A 21,189-nucleotide genomic window follows, 5' to 3' on the forward strand; every position below is an offset into this window, starting at 1 on the left:
AATGTGTGTAAAATATTTGCATTCTATTGGAGCACACCATTCTCTATGCAAAATCTGTGTGTGATTTTGCTAAAAATGTGCTGCCTTTCTATTCCTCTTAATTCATTACACGCCAGCCCAAATGGATTAAATAAAACAGTATACTGCCTTGTTCTCATAAATATATTCTGTGTGTCTTTTGAACAATCTCCTGTATGGTATTCATGATCTCCTACTTTTCTCACAATTGAGTCCTTTAAAATACTTAAGGGATTTGCAAAATTATTGGCACTTTTCAAGCCTGCAACTGAAGAAAATGATGTGGTCTTCTGAATAGTATTCCGTGTTATCTAAAATATATGCATAATGAATGTTTAGTAATCATGTTTCTTTAGCTGTGAATTCCAAATAACAAATGTCTGACAAACTATTTGTGGCTGAAATATGTGTTTAATAAAAGCTTTCAAATGCTTAAAGTTTACCATTAGGATACTGCAGGACTGACAACAAATAATTAGATTAGCCATAATTCTAAGAAGTTTAACTGAAGTTTGGACAAAAATAGCATTTAAAACACTTTGTGACAACATAGGTACTTGAGTTCATTGCAGAAAGTACCAAAGCTTTAAGCTTTTATACAAAATAGTTAAGGCAATTCTGAGTTCTTTGCACATGGTATGTGCCACTTTAGCACAAGTACCTGAAGGTAACTTAATTTACACTGAATGCTTAATTCAGTTCAGTGTAAAGTGAACTGCAGACACATTTATTGTTAAAAGATCAGTGGCACTTACAGCATAGAGTTCTGAAATGTACATGAAGAAGCCATAATTCGCTGTGCATTATCTGAATGTATGTAGCCCAGATTCAGTTTCAGTTCAATAAAAGGATCTCTAGTTATAAAGAGCTCTGGCTAAGAGGCTGGGGAACTGCTGCCCACATAATTTACACTACAGGACGACACATCCTATGAATTGGATTCTTAGGCTGAAATTTTGTACCCCATTCACAACTGTGTTAAACACTAAGTAGATGTTGGTAGTTAAATCCTTTTGTAATCTTGCTTAAAAGGCAGGCCCAGTGGCACTTCGTGTTCCTTCCTGAAGAGCTGAACCTCACTGAACAGTATTTGGTGTTCTGCTCTTTGTAGGCTGTGAGGATATTATCGCTGAGAGCATCTCACTAGACACCTTTATTGCCATTCTCAAGTGGAGTTCTCAGCCGTACGGCTCCAAGTGGGTTCATCGCCAAGCACTGCATTTCCTCTGTGAGGAATTTACACAGGTCATGACTTCAGATGTCTTTTATGAACTCGGCAAAGACCACCTGCAAACTGCCATCCAGTCTGACTACTTACAGGTAATCATTTCTCCTTTTCTCTGTGTCAAATTGTACCCAATTATGTCCTGAACCCAGTTTTGTTAATCACTTACCAGTAGTACAGAACAGAAGCATGCTGATCTTCAATCTTAACTGCAGAGGGAGGGAGGGGGGAGAGCCGTGTGTGTGTGTGTGTGTGTGTACAGAATGGACTCTTTCTTTATTCTGGCATATGTACACACAAGCCTCTAGCAGAGGTAGTGATTAAGAAAACTATTCTGCTTTCTTGGCACATAACCCAACCCAAACTGGCAGTATAAACTATTTCTTGAAAGCCTAATAATAGTCTAGAAGCAGTTGCAAATTACTTTAACTGAAACTCTTCTTGGTTTAATTTTTGCCTTGCCTGTTCAGAGGTTTATGGAAATTATATAGTAGTTCTCACGCTAAAAACGTATGTCTTGGGGAAGAAAAGGGAAAATCTAGCTCATCATTTAAACACTTTTCTTGCAGGAGCTGTACAAAATCCCTTTGATTTCAACTACTCAGTGCCCGCTCTCCCCCCCCCTCCCCCGGCCCCATTCTGCAATTTAATCAATGGAGGAAACACCATTAGTGTGTGTTACCTCATCTCAAATGAGCTTTACTTACTTACTTACTTACTCTTGATGCAATTTCAATACATGCTTATGTGATTTGCGTTCTAGGTGTGTCGTGAGGGATGGGAAACTGTTTTGGTCCATACAACTAGCTTATGCCAGAAGAGAATACCTGAGCATCCTTAATTAGAAAGGCAGACTGCAAGTAATATTTCCAGACACATGTCTTAAAGTAGAGTTAGGGGCCCACAAATCTTTACTGGTCTTAGTAGACAGCCATTATCTGTTGTCAGTTCTTGCCCTTTCCCTCCCTGCTGTCCTTTGGCACATTCAGAATATTAGGGGGGGGCGGAATCAGCCTCATGGTGTTAAAAAGGTAAAGGTACCCCTGCCCGTACGGGCCAGTCGTGTCTGACTCTAGGGTTGTGCGCCCATCTCACTTAAGAGGCCGGGGGCCAGCGCTGTCCGGAGACACTTCCGGGTCACGTGGCCAGCATGATGAAGCTGCTCTGGTGAGCCAGCACCAGCGCAGCACACGGAAACGCCGTTTACCTTCCCGCTATAAAGCGGTCCCTATTTATCTACTTGCACTTAAGGGTGCTTTCAAACTGCTAGGTGGGCAGGAGCTGGGACCAAAGACGGGAGCTCACCCTGCCACAGGGATTCGAACCGCCGACCATGCGATCGGCAAGCCCTAGGCGCTGAGGTTTTACCCACAGCGCCACCCGCGTCCCTTCCTCATGGTGTTAGCATGGTGTAATCTAGCTGTAGTGGTCCTGGCTTAGGATCACTAAGGTTAGTGACTAAGGTTAGTGATCATCTTAGGTTTCAGATCTTCCTCATTAACTATGCCTTTCAGATACCCCATGAAGCATGTTTTGATGTTGAAATTTTTCGTAAGAGTATAATCTTATTTATAATCTTCAGTACCTATTGGCAAAAGTTTATAGTCTTAAGGATATCACTAAGGATATGCTTTAAGATATCTGTTGCTTTATTTTTCCAAAAATTGTCATTTTGCAAATTGTAAGTCTAAATTTAAATTGAACAATTTGGTGTTGAATACCACCCATGTATAATTCTTCTGTGTTATAGGAATAATATTTTTGCTGCATTTTTACACAGTTTATCTAGAATTCTGAGAGGTCCCTCTTGTTGTGAGCAAGAGTAATAAATGCTGTTTCCACTGAGCAATTTGGTTGGGTGTAATTCATTGATGCTCCAATGTTCATTTGTTGAATGTCTCTCTGATAGGCGAGTGAGCAAGATGTCCTGAAGTATCTTGTTAAATGGGGTGAACATCAGCTGATGAAAAGAATAGCAGACCGAGGTAAGTACGGTACTTCTTAATGGGCATATCTAAACTAATAATTAAAAGAGAAACTGATATCTGTAAGTTAAAAAGCTGAACAAACCTTGGATCCTTCACTGTAGAGATGTATAATACATATGAAGCTGCCAGATTTGTACTACCAGCTTTGTCCACACTAACTGGCAGCAGTTCTCCAGAATCTGAGAGAGATTTCCTAATTCTTTTACTTGGCATCTTTTTCACTGGAGATGCCAGAGAGTGAAGCTGTCCGGACCGTTCTGCATGCAGAACGTGTGCTCTACCACTGAGTTATTTATGGCCATTCCTGTCTCTATTTTAGCATCTCTTCCCCATTTCGGGAGATGTTCCTGATGGATTATGCCTCGGTACCGAAATTCATGACATCTCTCTGGCATCTTGAGCCTTAAACTCATTCGCCCCGATCTCACAGATTCCTTGCAGACATAAGAACTCCAGTGTTCACATAGAGCTTCCCTGCCCAAAGAAACTCCTCCATTCACTTTGATGGATGGTGATGGAGCAGCTCAGATAAGAGCACTAGAAGGTGCCTGCTGCACTCAGATGAATGAGGCAATCCACTTGAATAAAACTGTTCTTATCAAAGGCAGTTCCTCAAAGCAAGGCATTGTGAGCGTGGTCGCTCAGAGAGCAGAGTCTGTGTCACTGTTCTCTTGGTGCAGCAGTGGCAAGATATTTAAAATTACCTTTAGAATTATAATCATTTTTAGGGGGTTTTAAATAGTAATTGGAAGCAAAGCAGAGGTTACAGGTGCTCTTTACATAACCGTGTCCACAGTTCCTCACGCTGAGGAAGCATCACAAGTTAGAGAGTGGCAGCATTGGTGGACAGGGTAGCAGGGACACACCGTATGCCACCCCTCCCAGTCTGCCGTGTGAGCCAAGTGGCTTATGGTAGGGCTCTCCCTGCACACGACAGATACAGATGCATTGTTGACTTGCACTCCTTTTCTTTTCCTAAGCACATGGTAGGATTTCCTTTGTGGAAAAGACTATTGTTTCTTTAAAAAATCCTGGGATGATGTGCGAATGTAAAGCCCCGAAGAAGCTCTAAAGAATGGACCTGCAGCTTCAGTAACAACCCCAGTCAGATAGAAAAATAGTTTTGCAATAGATGACTTTCTGTGAGATATGTGTCCTTGCTTTTTAAAATCCTGGTAGACAAGTAGCTATATCAAACCGTATGGGAATCTCTCGTTAGCTTTCATCCCTTGCTGTAGAAGAGATACAGATTTTTAAAAAATGCTCAGGTGGAACTGTCTGCTTATTTCCCCTCCTGCAGAGCCCAATTTGCTGAGTGGCACAGCTCACAGTGTGAACAAGCGAGGTGTAAAGAGGCGAGATCTTGACATTGAGGAACTGAAAGAGATCCTTTCTCCTCTCCTACCGTTTGTCCGTATTGAGCATATTTTGCCTATGAACAGTGAAGTCCTGACTGATTCTGTGAGTGTCTCTTTAAGGTCACTGTGGGGCATTATATCACACAGATAAATGTCTTGTTTGTTTTTTGAGGATGTTGCAGATGACTCTTACTGCAAACCTTCAAATTTGGTGTAGAAAAAAGCTCAGTTCGGGCTTGGTTGTTATTCACCAGCCTGCCCATATATGTTGCAAATGGTTTATTGTCTACAAAGAACGTAAACATTCCTGAACTCTTTTGTAAGATGCCACCTTTTTCTGTTAAAGATGAAGAGAGGTCTCATCAGCACTCCTCCTTCGGATATGTTGCCGACAGCGGAAGGTGGAAAGTCAAATGCCTGGCTGCGACAAAAGAATGCGGGCATTTATGTGAGGCCAAGGCTGTTTTCACCATATGTGGAGGAGGCTAAGGTAATAAGACTTACTACTTAGTAGGTTCTGATAATGTGTGCCTCATAACTCACCACACAGTTAACAACCTTGCTTTGTAGTGCGTCTGAACAAGGTGCTCTGGATGCATAGGTAAAGGGTAAAGGGACCCCTGACCATTAGGTCCAGTCACGGACGACTCTGGGGTTGCAGCGCTCATCTTGCTTTACTGGCCGAGGGAGCCGGCATACAGCTTCTGGGTCATGTGGCCAGCATGACGAAGCTGCTTCTGGCGAACCAGAGCAGCGCACGGAAACGCCGTTTGCCTTCCCGTCGGAGTGGTACCTATTTATCTACTTGCACTTTGACGTGCTTTCGAACTGCTAGGTTGGCAGGAGCAGGGACCAAACAACGGGAGCTCACCCCATCGCGGGGATTTGAACCGCCGACCTGATTGGCAAGCCCTATGCTCTGTGGTTTAGACCACAGCACCACCTGCGTCCTTATGCTCTGGATGCATAATGGTGTTCAAAAAGATATGAGTGTCAAAAAGCACTCCAGTGCCTTCCAGAGGTTGTGGACTACAGCTCTCATAAAACATGACCATTGGTTCTGGGAGTTGTGGTCCAACATCTGGAAGGCACTGCATTGCCTGTACCTGCAGAGAATATGGGCATCTGGCCAAACAGAAGACAAAGGTCCTTCCATCTCTGTATTTCACCAATACATTAGTGCAGTTATCCCCAGTGGAAGAAGGTTTCAGCTCTCTTTTCCATGCCTGTTATGCTGCCTCCTTGTACATACATTCTTTTTCATTTCCTCTTTGGGTTTCCCTGAGTTTTTTTCTCCCGGGCCAGAAGTTCAGATTTGCCTTCTAAACAAAAAGACATACTTCCTGTGACTCATGTTTATATGTTAGGAAACTCATGGGTGAAGAAAAAGGGGCTGGAAGCAACAAGGGGGTATTCCTTGGGCACAGAGAATGAAGTTAGGGTTCCATTTTCCTGCAGTAACTGTATGAACATGCTACTTGTGGTTTTATATGATGGTGGTGGTGGTGATTTATATCCTTCCTTTCCTCCCAAAGTAGCCCAGGGTGGCAAACATATCAATGACAATATCAGTAAAAACATTATAAAAACCCTTAGATGATTGTGCACCCCTCTTCTTTTCACAGAGAAGTATTCAGATGTGTTAAAGGCAAGCATTGCAGCCTCCAGCAATCTTTGTACTTAAGAGCTGCTTCAGGTTTTGCTCAAGTGGGAATGAGGTGTGGAGTTTTGCAGCAGTAGAAGTGGATCGTTTTTATTACTATTATTAATTTGTTTTTAGTACTGGTGCTGGGCTGAGGCTTTTGGAGTTTATGTCATTATTCTGATTAAGTTATGAGCACGGATGAGGATCAGTGACTGAAAAGAACACGATGTTTGATGTTTTTAAAGGGAACATGTGCTCCTGAACATGGTCAGGTCATTTTTATGTGTTTCATATCTGGAAAAGGAAGATAATGCAGTGTCACACTGATGGCATTTATTGTTTTATGTTGACAGGAAATCAGAGAAAATGTTAAGTAAACTCTCTTGTTTCAACCTGTGTTGTTTCAGTCGGTTCTAGATGAGATGATGGTGGAACAGACTGACCTGGTTCGTTTACGGATGGTTAGAATGTCCAATGTGCCAGATACTCTCTACATGGTAAACAATGCCGTTCCGCAGTGCTGTCATATGATAAGTCACCAGCAAATAAACAGTAACCAATCCAGCGCTCCTTCAGTTGTAGCCAATGAAATCCCAGGTGAGTTTGTAAGCTGATCCATAATAAATTGCTTATCGTTATCAATATTAAAAATGTTGTTAAATAGCTCAGAAACCGCATGATCAGAGCTTCACGAGCAAGTGATAAGATGCTGCCCAGGACCTTATGCAGAGCCTAGTCTTCATGCTGTCAAAGGAAGAAACTGAGCATTTTGACTCTGGTGTAGGTTTAGAAACCAACAGAGCCCTGTTGATAGTGTTGACATGATGAACATGCTTTTGTTTCTAACATCTAAAACAGGAAAGCAGTTCTGGTGGGTGGGTGTGTTTTGTGATGAGGGGTGTCAACATGCTGATTTCTGAATCTTTGATGTGTGAATCTGTGAATTCTTGTTAGTCTGTCCAAGTGCCCAGTCTTAAAAAAGCAACAACAAACTAATCCCACATATGTTGCACGAATAGATTTTGAAAATGTGATGATAAAATAACTGATCCCCATGACCTGCAAGGTTTTATCAGTGACAGATTTAAGATTTTTTTTTGCTTTCAAGGGTATCCATTTCTGAATAAGACCTTGTAGAATAAAAGATACATGAATACCAGTTGGATCCTGGCATCTGACACAATAATTGAAATGGACTGCAAATTGCTTTTAATCACAGCCAGCTAAATTACAGGAGGGTGGAAGACACTAGTGGAAATGAAAACAAAAGAACACTTTAGATCAAAAGTGCTGCAGTGATTGTTAACGTGAAGAAGTGAAGCTGTGCTGTCCTGGTCAATTTGCTTCAGCTTTGATGTTGAAATAAAGTGTGTCCTCAAAATCAAGTGTCTTAAAAGTTACAAATCGCTTTAAAGCACTTAAAAACGAGAGCTAAGTCAAAAAGAGGGGGGGAAAGGAAGACACATTTTCTGGTCAGTAGTTGATACCATTCAAGGGCTCTAATGATGTCAAAAAAATGCATAGAGGGGCCTTCTTCCTTTAATTTAATTCATGCCATTTTCAGCTGCATTTATTTATTGCATTCTGATCAATGTCTCTTTCCCCACAGTGCATAGGACCTAAAAAGAACTGGTAAATGACCTGTCAGCTAAGCTGTATAGGCTGGTTATTGCTCAGGGCAGGTGCAGGGAATCTTCGGTCCTCCAGAGGTTGCTGAGCTGCAGATTCAATCATCCCTGGCCTTTTTGACCATGCTTATAGAGGCTGTTGTAGCTCAGCAGCATCTTGGGGGGCAAAGTTTCCCCACACCTGGCCTAGGGACAGCTTGGTTGGTCTTTTTCTATTGTTATTTTTGTTGTTGCTGCTGCTGTTGTTTCCTAGAAGCAGTTCATAAATGAAATGCATATTGAAGCAATTTTTACAAAACAATCAAATCTGTGTACAACCATTGTGTGTGTATTTTTTATTTAAAAAAAACCAGTTGAAACAGTTACACATAGAAAAACAATTCCATTAGATACTGACTAGGATTAAAAATCTCCACCTTGAAGGCTAGTGGAAAGAGGAAAGTTATTTTCCAAAGGAACATTGGAATGTGTTTTTTAAACATTACAGAGATAGCTCAAGTCTCCAGTTTCAGCCGGGAACCTTCTTTTCTGTTCATAAATTAGCAGCACAGTCATTCATGGCCTCTGTAGCCATTTGCTATGTGCCCTATGGGAAACTGCTCTCACTGACTGTCTGGAAGTTTGCTCTTTTCGTTGTATTCTCCCAGAGTCAATTTTTAATGGCAAGGGCATGTAAAGAGACATTTAAGTAGCATCTCCCCATCAAGAGATCTCCCTCCCCCTGGACAGTTGACATAGCCTATACTTGAATATTTGATGGCAGTGCAGTAAATCCAGACTCACTTTTCATGGTTGGGAAATAGGCAGCTATACAGTCATTTTAATTTCTTTCTTCTCTGATATATTTTAACTGGATATTTCAATCCGCAATGTCTTGTTGGGTTCTGTTCTTGCTTTTGGTGAAGGTGGTGTGGGATTAAAACAAATAAAACAATGCATACACAAATACTTTACTTTTGATTTCTAATTCCGCAACCATAATATTCCCTTTGTCTCTACTGGGTTCAGAAATGCTGCTCCTCAAAGCATTGATAAGAGCTTGTCAGGAATTTTCCTGGGACATCTTAATAGAGTGTCTAAGTAACTTTTCATGTGATCTCTTCCGAGGAGAGTCAAAATCAGATGAGTTCTCTAAGAAGAGTGGAATTTCCCCAAGCTTCTGTTGGCTTAGAAGTTGCATGTGTTGTTTTTTTAAAAAAAATAATTTTTAAATTTCTGAAGTTAATACTGGCGCTCCAGTGGTCTTGTGATTTCAGCCTTCAACCCAGCCTATCAAGTGTGTGCCAAGAAAACCAATCTGGAGATGGCTGGTTCCATCCGGAGGAAGTGTAAATTTGAGATTTTAAGATACTCTGCATCAAAACATTTGATAAGGGCATGATAAGTGGGATTCACAAAGATAACTTGCTGACATAGAAGCAAAGAGAATATTGCTTTAAACAGATGTTGGATGGTCATTTGGCTTCTTGAGCTGTGATTCCTGCTTTGCAGGTGGTTGGATTAGATTATCCTTGCGGTCTTTTCCAATTCTACAGTTCTGCAATTCTATGAAATCAGCATTGTAAGCAAATGGCTTTTCTGCCGCTGGTGTGTTTTAAGGAATAAGTTATCAAGGGGTGTTTGTGTGTGTAGAGGGGAAATGTGTCTTAATGAAATCTGCGACCATCAAATATAATTCCCATCCTCTCAGCAAACATTTGAAAGCGGTTCATACAGAAGGCAAGATTGACTGGAGGGGTTAACTGGGAAGTTGCTGAAGGAGAGGAGATAACTCTTGAAAGAAGGGCATGCCAAATTATTATGGAAGGACAAAGCCAGAGGACTAGGAGCAAAGAGGGCTCTTGGGGCATGTTGGCAGGCAAAGGGAAGGTGTTGGGCTTTCACTGGGCTAACACAGCAGCTAGATTGGAAGAAAGAAGTGCCCTGTTGAATTAAGCTAAAGGCACATCAAGCACCCTGTACTCACAGTGATCAACCAAATGATTGGTTGGCTGGTTGATTTAGTTTACTTATATGCCACCTTTCCGCAGTTAGATGTGCCCAAAGTGGCTTACAACAGGCACCCACTTACTATGAAAATACAAAACAGGTTGCGAACAGGTAGTTCACAAGACACATCAGCAATTCAGCAAACAAGGGATATGCAAGGCAGAAGAAAGTGGGATGCCTTTCCTTCAGTATCAGTTATTCATTGTCACACGCAGGGCTGGAGGAGAAGATAGGGGCCTGCTGCCCTGCCTTACCTACCAGAGCTCAGTATCCCAAGTCCTTGGCTGCACTTGCACTTCCTAACCCATTTTTCTGCATGGCTTTATTTAGCGCAAACAAGTCCCGGCTCAGTTCCTTATAAGCCTTATCTTGTTGGCCCGTGGAATCTGTTGCTGCTCATTCGAATAGCAAAGGAAGTCATTTCAGCTTGGGTTTTCTGTCTGTTGCTGTTTCTGCAGTTCCTCGTCTCCCTGTTGTGAAAGAGATGGTCAAGCGGCTGCAGGAGCTCCGCCATACCGAGCAGGTACAAAGAGCTTACGCTCTGAACTGTGGAGAAGGGGCCACTGTCAGCTACGAGATTCAGATCCGTGTACTGCGGGAATTTGGACTTTCTGATTCTGCCGCTGAGCTCTTGCAGGTATGAAGCACGGACAGTAACCTCAGCAGACACTTGAACGTCCTCAAGTTGATCAGCTATCATGATGATGATTTATTTGAAAATGGGACTGTATATGTAAGCCTGTTTTAAGATGAAGTGTGCAGCAGTTTAGGCGTGAGTGGAGGAAGAGATAATGGGAATATTAGGTAGCATTGCTGCTATATTTTTAGGCAAGGAAAGAGGAGGCTCTGTTAGATGACAGACACCCACCAAATTTCCTCATGTCTAACTAGAAGCCAGGAGATTATTCCTCGTACTTCTTGGTGCTGCTCTGCCCTGGATGTTCCAAACGAATTAGCCCCAGAAAAATAAACCCCACACCCAGCATGCAAATTGCTGCTGATCATAGTAAATCTACTTTCTAGAGCTTTTAAACCACAGGCCTGCAAAAGGATAACAAGCTTGAGAATCTCAGTCTAAAGCCTGCATTATCACATCAACATTCTTCCTTACCTTGCCAAACAAAAAAATGTGGTTCTGGAGAGGGGGGAAATAAAAGTTAAAATCTAAAGATTGCTGTTCCAAGCAAGAAAGTGAGGGAGCTTTTATTTTTAAGAAAATATACTTTATAAAAAGAAATCATAGAGGGAGCCACCCAGTGGTGCTCTGCAAAATAGAGATTTGTACAGAAGATTTTTGTGCTGTTTAAAAACAGAACAGGAGCACCACAGCTGAGTATATTTTTGCACTCCCCAAAACTGTGGCCATATGCTCCAGAATGATTGCAACTGACATGTTGTGTATTTTTGCTTGCAAAATAATTACATAGTGCAAAACCTCTATTTCCATACCTGATTGCTGACGTGGAAGATCTGCAGCTTAGGAATTCAGCTGCATTAGCAAAAGTGGTCATGTATTAGGATGTCTAACTTAACTTTTTTTGCTGCTGCAATATGGGCTGAAGAATAGGACTCCAGAAAAGCACATTTATTTGTTTTTTGACACACGCACGTGGCAGGGTCAGATAATGCAGTGTAAGCAATGCCCAGGCCTTGCAGCAGAAGTTCCTATGGATTTTTCAGCCTCTTTTGTGTTCTCTCTTACTGTTGCAGAATCCTCACAAGTTCTTTCCAGATGAGCACTTTGGGGATGAAAGCCCGCTCTTGACCTTGAGACAGCCGGGGCGGTGTCGCGTGAACAGCACGCCCACAGCGGAAACCATGTTTACAGAATTAGACTCTTTTGTGGCCTTCCATCCACCGCTGCCCCCTCCCCCACCTCCTTACCACCCGCCGGCTACTCCAATCCACAATCAGTTCAAAGTCGGCTGGAAGCAAAGGGCGCAGAGCCAGCACCCCTCGCGTTCCTTTTCTTACCCCTGCAACCATTCCCTGTTCCATGCCAGAACAGCACCGAAAGGCCCCCCTCCCATCTACCTGTCTGGTGTCAAAGCCACACCTCCCGATTGCACTAACACTACAGGACTGGGAAGACAAACAGTTGCTGCCGCAGCAGCTGTGATGGCTGCTGAAAAGCAAGCAGTAAGTATGCCACCGACATACACAAACTCCAGATGCATGGATGTTAAGGTAGAGTGATGCGTTGCCCTGGTGATGCGAACAGGACTTTGTGTTTACTGAAACTGTTTGGAATTTGCCCATACAAAAAGCTTTCGGCTTTGTCACCGAGCAGCTAGGTAGTTTTCTGGAAGTCTATCCATGGGTTATTCCATAGCATTCACGTGCAACCATGTTGCAGCTTCTGTCTTGTTTTGTGGGTTACAAATTCGCCCAACAAACCATCCAGTTGGGAATATCTTTGTAATAAACACAGGGGCATTCAGACCATTGGCCTGGCTAGCTCAGTGTTGTCTATACTAACCAGCAGCTGCTCTTCAGGGATTCAGACGGAAGGCTCTCCCAACCTTACCTGGATCTGCTGAGGATTGAACCCGGGAGCGCCTGCCTACAGAGCACATGCTCTTCCAGTGAGCTGTGGCCCTCTCCCCTTACAGCGTAATGCATTTCCTCTGGCATTTGCCATGCATGGTGCCCATATGCGTAAAATAAAGCAAATAATTGCATAGTAAGAATCCACCCTTGGTTTAAATGGAAGGGGAAGATAGAGTAGCATAGATGGTAGTGAAAGGAGTTCTTGTTCTCCTTTTATAATTTATTTTTTTAAAAGAAACCATCTTCTTAGGGTTTCATTCTTTTCCAACCCCCTTTAGATGTCAAGGGACAAAAAACTCTGGTACAACAGAAAGCGATTTTTCCTACGGAACGTATCAGGTTTTTCAAGCTTTGGAAACCAGCATAGATGGCATCCAAAGCTGAGGATTTTTGTTTCATGATCATACTTTTAAATCAGCTTGTGCTCAGCTGAATAATGCATGGGAAGGTTCTAAAGAGATGGGATAGGCTTAAGAGAAAATGCATAGCTTAATGAGTCAAGGTTAAGGCCTGCTTGTTGTTGTTGTTGTTGTTTGTTTTATACAGACCAAACCTGAGCTGTAAGCAAGGAAAATACAGTGTCCAGTATAAACATTTAAAACGGGCTTTTGGTTGCTGTTATATAAAACACACTGAAGACGACAATAATGGCTGGTCTGGAACAAATTAGAAAAGAAAGGCCATTGATACATTAGCCAGCTGAATCTGGTAACATTTGAGCAAAATGTGAATTTCCGACACTGAAAGTAGGATCTGTTCAGTTAACAATTCGTCTTCCATAATGGAAATAGGTCAAATTCACTTCCCGTCCGTTCCTTGAAGAATTGTCTCCTTTGTAATTATTCTTTAGAAAGCTGTGTTCTAGTCTAGATCATTTCCTCCTGCTAAATCCATATTGTTTGCTTGGTCTGAGTAACAAGATAAATATTTTATTGGACAAGGCTGACTGTGGCTGCATGTTTGTGGTAGCCGGCTTGGAATCCAGCTGTTGTTAAATCATTTGGAGGAGGAAATGATCTGTCGTTACATGTTTAGACCTTCTGAGTGCATTGTGCACCCTGCAGCTGAAAAGTCTGCATTGTCCCCTTTCAGGAGTCTGAAGGTTTAAATATTGCTTAACTCGGATGGCTCCATAGCTTTGGTCAATTTAGAAGCACGGAATGGAATGGGAAGTGATTAACCAGAATTGTTTATTTCCATGGATTTATTTTGCACTTAGTTGATAGTGTTTCGAAAAGAAACACGCAGAGGTCTACTCTATTAACAGCCTGGTGAGTGTTTGCTCTGTATCAGAAGGGCTGACATTCTGTTTCTTATGCTGAAGCAAGCACCATTCCGTTCAGTGGGATTGGCTCCCAAGTAATTTTGTATAGGATTGCAGCCTAAATTTCTAACAAATTGCGCTGAAGAATTTTTTTACAGAACTAGATTTTCATATCTGAGTTAGCTAATCCAGTATGAAACTCCTGCCAGTAATAATCAGTCCAAAATGCATTGCTATCAGGTGGAAGTAATTCTATACAACAAGCCCACACATGAAAACAGTTTCCCTGATAAAAAAATTCCTTCCAGTAGCACCTTAAAGACCAACTAAGTTAGTTCTTGGTATGAGCTTTCGTGTGCATGCACACTTCTTCAGATACGAAGAAGTTTCAGTTTCTCTGATGACATTGACTCCTCCTTCTTCCACTAATGTAAGGTTTGTTTATTAGATGGCCCAGTTGCAAAAGTCCTTCATGGAGTTAAATTCATCTGGCTTTGAGTCTTGTATATGCTTCAGTTACATAGATTTCTTGAACTGATATCAGTGTCTCTAGATTTGTTGTCAATCGTCTCTGATAACTATGTCGCTGAAGTTTAAATGTCCAAAATAGTTGGTTTTGGAAGCTAATATGTATATCAAAATGCTCTAAAGTTGGCCACTGTAAGCCCCAAGAGTGGACTATACAGATTTTGTAGCTCAGGACCACAGCACCTCAAGGATCGCCTCTCTCCATATAAACTGACCAGGACTCTGCATTCACCTTGCGCCTTCATTATATAGCTTCATTATATAGCCTTCATTAGATAGGCAGCGCTGATTTGTTGTGTGATTGTTTGTTTCCAGTGGCAGGTGGGCTGTAGAGTGTTTGGCGGTGGTGACCCCTCCCAAAGAAAAGCTCAAGAACTGGGCAATCCCCCCCAAAAAAATCCCCCCCCCCCAATGTTTGGTTCAGTTCCAAAAAATAGGGGTCGTCCTATACATGGGTGTGTGTTATACACGGGGAAATACGGAAAATAAAATAAAACCCCTCTTATAGTTGGAAATGCTCTTAAACCCATCTGTTCATGCTGATAGTACAAAAACCCACGTAAGTGTGTGTGTGCGTGTGTGTGTGTGTGTGTGTGTGTGTGTGTGTGTTTAAGAGAGCATGTGCTCTTAACATGTAGCTGTGGCCTGTGGCAAACTTGGACTTTCTTAAGCTGAAACAGGTTTTGAGGGAGGCGAAAGTATGTTGCTTATAGCTGGAACACAGGGGAATAAATAGCACAAGTAGAAACGGGTGTTCTCTTCTCTTTTCCAGGGTACTCAACCTGTGCTGAATGAACTGATGCCAGATATCGCTATGGGTGTGTCGACAATGTCTCTGAAGGACAGGAGGCTGCCAGAGCTCACTGCTGACACAGAACTGAGCCAGCCTGTTCTGGAAGTTGGGCCAGGAGCAGCCCAGCACATTTCATGCCTTCAGACAAGGCACATGCACAGTTCCCGGAAAAAACATTCAGTTGAACAAAAACTGGATTCGAGAGAGAATCCGCAGGAATACCCAGATTTCTACGATTTCTCCAACGCTGCATGCAGACCGTCTACTCCTGCCCCCAGCAGGCACACTCCTTCACCTTCTCAAGGTATCTATTTTGGCCCAGATTTGTACAGCCACAATAAAGCATCACCCAGTGGCTTAAAGGCCGCCCACTTACTTAACCACATCTCTCCAAAAAAGCTTGAAGACTCTCGGAGGGAGTATGCACTTTCTCAAGAAGGGCATCCGCATAGACAAAAGAATGAACCGATACACCTCGATGTCTTAGAACAACCTCCCCAGCGGTTGGACTTGGCATTGGCTGCCCAAGAGAATGCTGGAAATGGCCCAGTTCACGCAAGGGGGCGAACAAAAATAGAAACTGACTTAACCTATGGGTTAACCTCTGGCCGGCCTTCTCTGCCTGCATACAGCTCAGAGATCCATGAAGAGCAGTCCGGCCGGAGGCTGGCAGACCTCGAGCCCTTGGAGCATGAAGCACAGAGAAATGTGGATTTGGAAAGGGAAGAGGCAGTAAGCAGAGGAAGGAGGTCTCCCAGCAAACCAGACTTCCTGTACAAAAAATCTGCCCTCTGAAAACCACCTCCACTTCTTCTCTGTGCCTAAGAGTCATGAAATATCCAGTCTTTGCCACCTCTGGCCTGACTTTGGTTGGGCAAGTTCATTTATTGCCAGCTGCCACATCACTTTTTTAATTATTATTTTTGTACATACATGGCTTCCTTAGAGATGGCATGCTACCAGTTTGTTTGGAATGCTGCTCCAGAGTTTGTGTCCGGAACAGATTTTGTTAAGCCTCTTAAAAAAAAAATAGCCGGCACCTTTAACAAAAAATGAAAGGTAGCCTTTTGCACCTGTACATTAATTTTATTTAGTTTTTGTACTAGTATGTTAAAACTTGCTGTTATATTTAAAGGACAATGTTCATGCTCTCTTGGGTGGCTTTTAAAAAAAGAATTCACCTTCTGGCTTCCTGTGCGCATTGGGTTTGCGCACTGAGATATGTATTTTCTTATCAAATGGTGACAATGTCTGTCTTTATTTTTGAATGACTATAGGAATTCCAAAGAACAGCACATCTAAGTAACTGCTCTGGTTCAGTCTCAAGCCTTCCTGGTCTACCACTAGTGCAAGAATCCAGCCTAATACGTTTGTTCTGTTTACCAAGTCCATGGCAGCTGGCCTTCATCTTGATGTAGCAAGCCCTCACTGATGTTTGTGGCCGAGGTTTTCTGTGGAAGTGGGGAGTGTAACTCTCTTTGGGTTCCTTGAAATCTTCTCTCTCTCTCTCTCTCTCTCTCTCTCTCTCTCTCTCTCTCTCTCTTGCAGGCCTTGGGGGCTGACATAACACCTCTGAGAAGCACTTAGTTAACTCCTTTTGTTGGAATACACCTGGTACTGCAAATTGTGACAGTACTGTAAACACTCTCATCAATTTTTCCTTTGAGTAAGGATATGCAGGTATGGGAAGGTTTTGTACCAACCCAGGACAGTGAGAAGATGCTGCATAACACCTGACTTTGGTGTTAACGCTCCATCTCCTTAGAGGAAGCTGCCTGTCTCCAGTAGAGGCACCCAAAGGAGTGCTTTCTGCCTTCTTCCTTCCACCTGTGATTAAGCAACCAAGGGCTTCAACCTTAGTGATGTCACTGAGGGCTCCTGGACCCCGTGAGTCTCTTGCTTTGTGGACGGAAATCACAAATTGAAGAGGAACGCCTAAGGCTTAAATTAGCTGTAAGCAATTTAGCACTTAATTTCTTCATCCCAACCTCTTCCGTGTGTGCGCGTTTGGTTTTGTCTTTTTAAAAAGACTCTGGGGACTCTGTGCTTTTATGAACACAAAGTAAAGAGACGGGGGCCGATTGCTTAGAAACGCCCATTGCTGCTAATGATGGCCATTTGGGCTGTCAGCAGTTGTATGCACCCACCATGTCTGTTCTCATGCAAGTATTGGGGAAAGCCCCAGTGCTGCTGTGTGGCATCTCCCAATACAGGCCTGACAGGGTGGCTAGCTCTAAAATGCAGATCTTCCATCACCAGAAGACCTCAGTCAGAATACTAACTAAAGGCTGTTCTAACCTTAAATCTGACTCTTGATTTTAGATACTTGACACTGTTTTAAATGTACACTTTTTCAATGTTTAATCATACTTTTGTTTTCAGCTCTAACAAGAGGACCAGCTCCTGCCTTTCAGTTGCCGTGTCCTATTTCTTTTCGGGGGCAAACACTGTTAAAGCAAACAGAAGTTCTGGATCCTTGATGGATAGTGTGTATGAGTGAGAGAGTATCTTGTCCAGAATTTTCACACTACATTAACTTTGCTACAGTGGTGCAAATGGTCTTCACAAAGCATAAAGTCTCCTATCCTCTGCCTTTTTAATTTTGAGGACAAGGGAGGATGAGAATCTACTATATCATCTTGTCTAGTGTTTTTTAGCTGTCTTTCATGGTATAGGAGAAGTTTGTGAGATTGGCTTTGCCTTCCAGAGAATTTTGGGACAAGACTTACCTTTGATCCACTTACTCATGCACACCGAATATATCTTTAAACCCACTCTCCCAAACAAGAGCACACAGAAACGTCCATATTCTGTTATTTCAAGTAGGTCATTTTGTCCATGTCTGAAACAGAGCCTGTTTGCTTCAGTACGTTAGTAGTGTAATGTGTGCCTAGCTCTGTCTGTGAGTTACCCGAGGGGTAAATTCTTGATCTCAGTAGTGGCTATAGAGTTGGCTGAAATAATCCACCCAGGTTTAGTTTACACATGGTTTTTACTGTGGAATAAGCTTTGCGAGAAGCTATTTAGGTGCATATTGGCTCCCAGCGAACAAAGCGTACCGGTTTTGAAGTCAGGTAGTTGCCATTTCAGACCATGGGACGGCATTCTAGATGAAAGCAAATCCTGGTAAGAGACAGAATTTTGTAGCATACCTTAAGACAACGGAGTTATTTATACAATGTAAAACAACTTGTATTAAGTCAGAAAGGGGGGGTGCAAATGTTCCCAGAGAAATTTTTGAGATGGCAAGAAACTGGCTTCTTTACCTCTATGGCTTTAATTAAGAACTTGCTGTTTCTAATGTGTCAACAAAACTCTTCTTGGATTCTTTGGCTTATTAAACTAGATCCGTTTCCCAGCAGTGGTCAGATTGGGGTTGATCAGTTTGGTGCAGTTTGGTGCAGTTTTAGCAGGACCTCTGGGTAGCTCATTTATTCATCCAGTGTCATTCAACTCCTCTTGCACTTCCTTAGGAAAAGACGTATTTTGATATCTATATTTTGATATCTATATTTATGAGCAACTGGCCAACTAAAGCCAAACTTTAATATCCATGATTCGATAGAGCAGGAGTCGCCAACCTGGCGACATTGGGCACCGTGTTGCCCACAAAGGCTTTCGTTTGTGCCCCTGGGCAGGTTCCCCAGACTCCAAGCTTTCTTTTTTTAAAAGAGGCAAGTCTCTAGTTATGGGGCAAAATGTGCTGGTACCTTCTAAGTGATTTCTGTGAAATGAAAGTGAACGTGATGTGACCACCTTGTATATTTTTCTTGACACTGACAAATGCTCCCTGTTATTAGACAGCAACAGCACCAGTGCACGTGTGATTAGTAGTGTGATCTCCATGATCAGGGCATAGCTGACTGTGGTAGGTTGTCAGGGTGCTTGTCTAATTTTGTGTTCTGCCATGACCCCCACCTTAGGAGGCACTTTGTGACTCGAGCCACCAGCACTCTCCCAAAATTTGAAATGACCCCCCTGTTCCAAAAAGGAACAGTGCAATGCAACGGTTTTGTCTGGGTGTTAACTTGGCCCGGCAACAAATTGATCAAACATGTATTGTGCCATAATTGAAATTAGTTTTACAATCTGCTGGGCAGATGATTTACTCAGAACTTCAACTGCTTGGTCCCTTTGTCCTCCCAAAAATCAGGACTCATGAGCAAATCCCAGCTATTCAGTGTTTCAATAATTGACAACTATGCTGTGTGTTTGGCATCTTCAATGCACAATACAGTTTTAGCAGCTTAAATAAATAATCTTTTGTTTGCATGAAGCACTTTTGAATACATTTTAGGAAATTCCAAGTATTCAGTAACCATACAGCTGTGGCTTTGAAAGAGAAATAATTACTTACTGAACAATTGGTAAACCAATGAAAGATGCTTCAGTATGGAAATTTAAAACTATAATCTTGGCTATTTCTGCTGCAACAGAAGAGTCGTGTCCAAAACTGGTTTGGTATCCATCCTGCTAGGAAAAACTGTGTGTTCTACTCCATGATTGGGAACTAGAAGTGTGTGTGTGTGTGCATGTGCGCACACAAACACATTGTGTTTCCATGCATCTACCTTGCGTGGGTTGTTCTCTTTTTTTAAACTTCCAGAGGTGCAAAGGGCTGTGTGGGTTGGGAAGTGACAAGGGTTCTCCTGCCAGGAGAAGGAAGTGGAAAAACCACCCTGTAGACATGCCACTTTGTATCCCAGCCAATGTGTTTACAATAAGTCTTCTGAAAGTATACTGTTAAGAGTTAATTCTTCAGTTATCCTTGTTATCCTGTAAGACTACCGTACAGTGACCATCTACGTTTCATGTTTTAATTCCTGTCTTTGATCTCTTTTTTCTGCCTTTAAAAAGAGAGAAAATGAAGAGACTGGCTCTTGCTTGTTATTCCAAACCATATTTTCATCTCTTATGTAACTTATTTTGAAATGGGCTATGGATGGAACAATTATTCTAGCTTCTCCCAATGTCTGTGCTTTTAAATGGTGGAGGGGCTGTGTGTGGAATGCTAGAGGAAGCTGGAGGGGGAGGGGATGCTATTTCCGTACATGTTTGTATTTCTGGAAGGTGTTAAGTGTCCATGATGTTGCGTTGTTTTTGTGCTGTTACTGGTATAAAGTCAAGTGCCTTCAATACTAAAGGCTCAGAAATTTTCTTACAACAACTTCATGTCCTATGCAAGCGTTTTTTCTACAACCTGCATAACCAGTACTTTGTAAAACTTGTTTACGCTTCAATTGTACATATTGGTTTTTAAAGAAAATATAGTATTTTTATTTAGGTACCTCTAGAATTGAATTCTAGTCTTGTGTGATGCATTGTAAAACAATACATTTCTCTTTTGAGTACCATTACAGTTGTAAAAAGGTTTTCACTGGTTCTATTTTTCTACTGTTGCTGAGAAGCATGTTAACACTGACTTTATCCTACATATAGTTGGCATTTCAAATAAATGGCTTGTCTAGAAAAATCCTGTGTAAAATTTATTTGATTCAGTCACGATAAAAGACAACGTCTGCATGCAGCATGCTAACGTATAGTAACATTTTTTCCTCCTGCCTGAGACGAAAACACATAACTGTGCACACTCCTTCCGATTATATTAATTTCCTGTCTTGAAAGAAGTACCAACTTGTCAATAAAATCTCAAGGCTACAAGGCAATAACTTTTATTAGGAACTAAAATGTTGCAAAGTAGCTTTGGAACTCTTCTTCAGGTTAGGTATAAAAAAGAAACAAAGGGGTAGGCAAAACAGTTAGAAAAGACTGGATAGGATAGGAATACCGTTTATAAAAGATGGAGTACAGAAGGTGCTTTACAGAATTAGACTGGTAGATACAATACAGATTTTGTTGGTGGCAGGGAAAATATTGGTATATAAAAGGAGAATTCCTGGATGCCAAGGTTCCAGTTTGGGGCAAGCACTCTTTGGTGAGAGAATCCCAGCAAACTAAAGTGTGGAAGTCTATGTTGTTTGCCCTTTAAAATATGCCCTTGTGAGTTCCAAAACTTCCCTCTTCCCTTAGCATAGAAAAAGACCACACATTTGGTAGGTTAAAAATGGTTTACTTACAAACTCTCCGAAGGTCAGGTTTATGTGATTTTTCTATGCATCAGTCATAAAACACAGGCAGTAAAACTTGGCTTAGTTACAGTGGTGAAAGTTCCTAGGTGACCGGTGTAGGAACACCAGAAAGTC

General features: G+C 42.1%; 2 protein-coding genes across 5 annotated transcripts in view; one reads left to right on the forward strand and one right to left on the reverse strand.

The window, feature by feature from the left end:
• The window catches only part of BTBD7 (BTB domain containing 7), a 74,249-nt gene extending 53,790 nt beyond the window's left edge, over positions 1-20,459 (forward strand). For 3 of the 4 annotated variants that reach the window (XM_083501306.1, XM_083501307.1, XM_083501308.1), the window contains 8 exons: positions 1,130-1,338; positions 3,153-3,228; positions 4,532-4,692; positions 4,936-5,079; positions 6,642-6,831; positions 10,310-10,488; positions 11,562-11,990; positions 14,966-20,459. In XM_083501306.1, coding sequence (XP_083357432.1) covers positions 1,130-1,338; positions 3,153-3,228; positions 4,532-4,692; positions 4,936-5,079; positions 6,642-6,831; positions 10,310-10,488; positions 11,562-11,990; positions 14,966-15,781 — 2,204 coding nt within the window. In that variant the 3' untranslated portion in view covers positions 15,782-20,459. The remainder of the gene's footprint in view (positions 1-1,129; positions 1,339-3,152; positions 3,229-4,531; positions 4,693-4,935; positions 5,080-6,641; positions 6,832-10,309; positions 10,489-11,561; positions 11,991-14,965) is intronic. The other variant, XR_014525573.1, reaches the window with a different exon arrangement.
• Positions 1-21,189, reverse strand: part of LOC310706715 (endogenous retrovirus group 3 member 1 Env polyprotein-like) — an 874,531-nt gene that overhangs the window by 459,253 nt on the left and 394,089 nt on the right. The gene's annotated exons all lie outside the window — the stretch shown is intronic.

This window comes from Podarcis liolepis (genome assembly GCF_965112155.1).
Source record: "Podarcis liolepis genome assembly, chromosome: 1".
NCBI classification, from domain to species: Eukaryota; Metazoa; Chordata; class Lepidosauria; order Squamata; family Lacertidae; genus Podarcis; species Podarcis liolepis.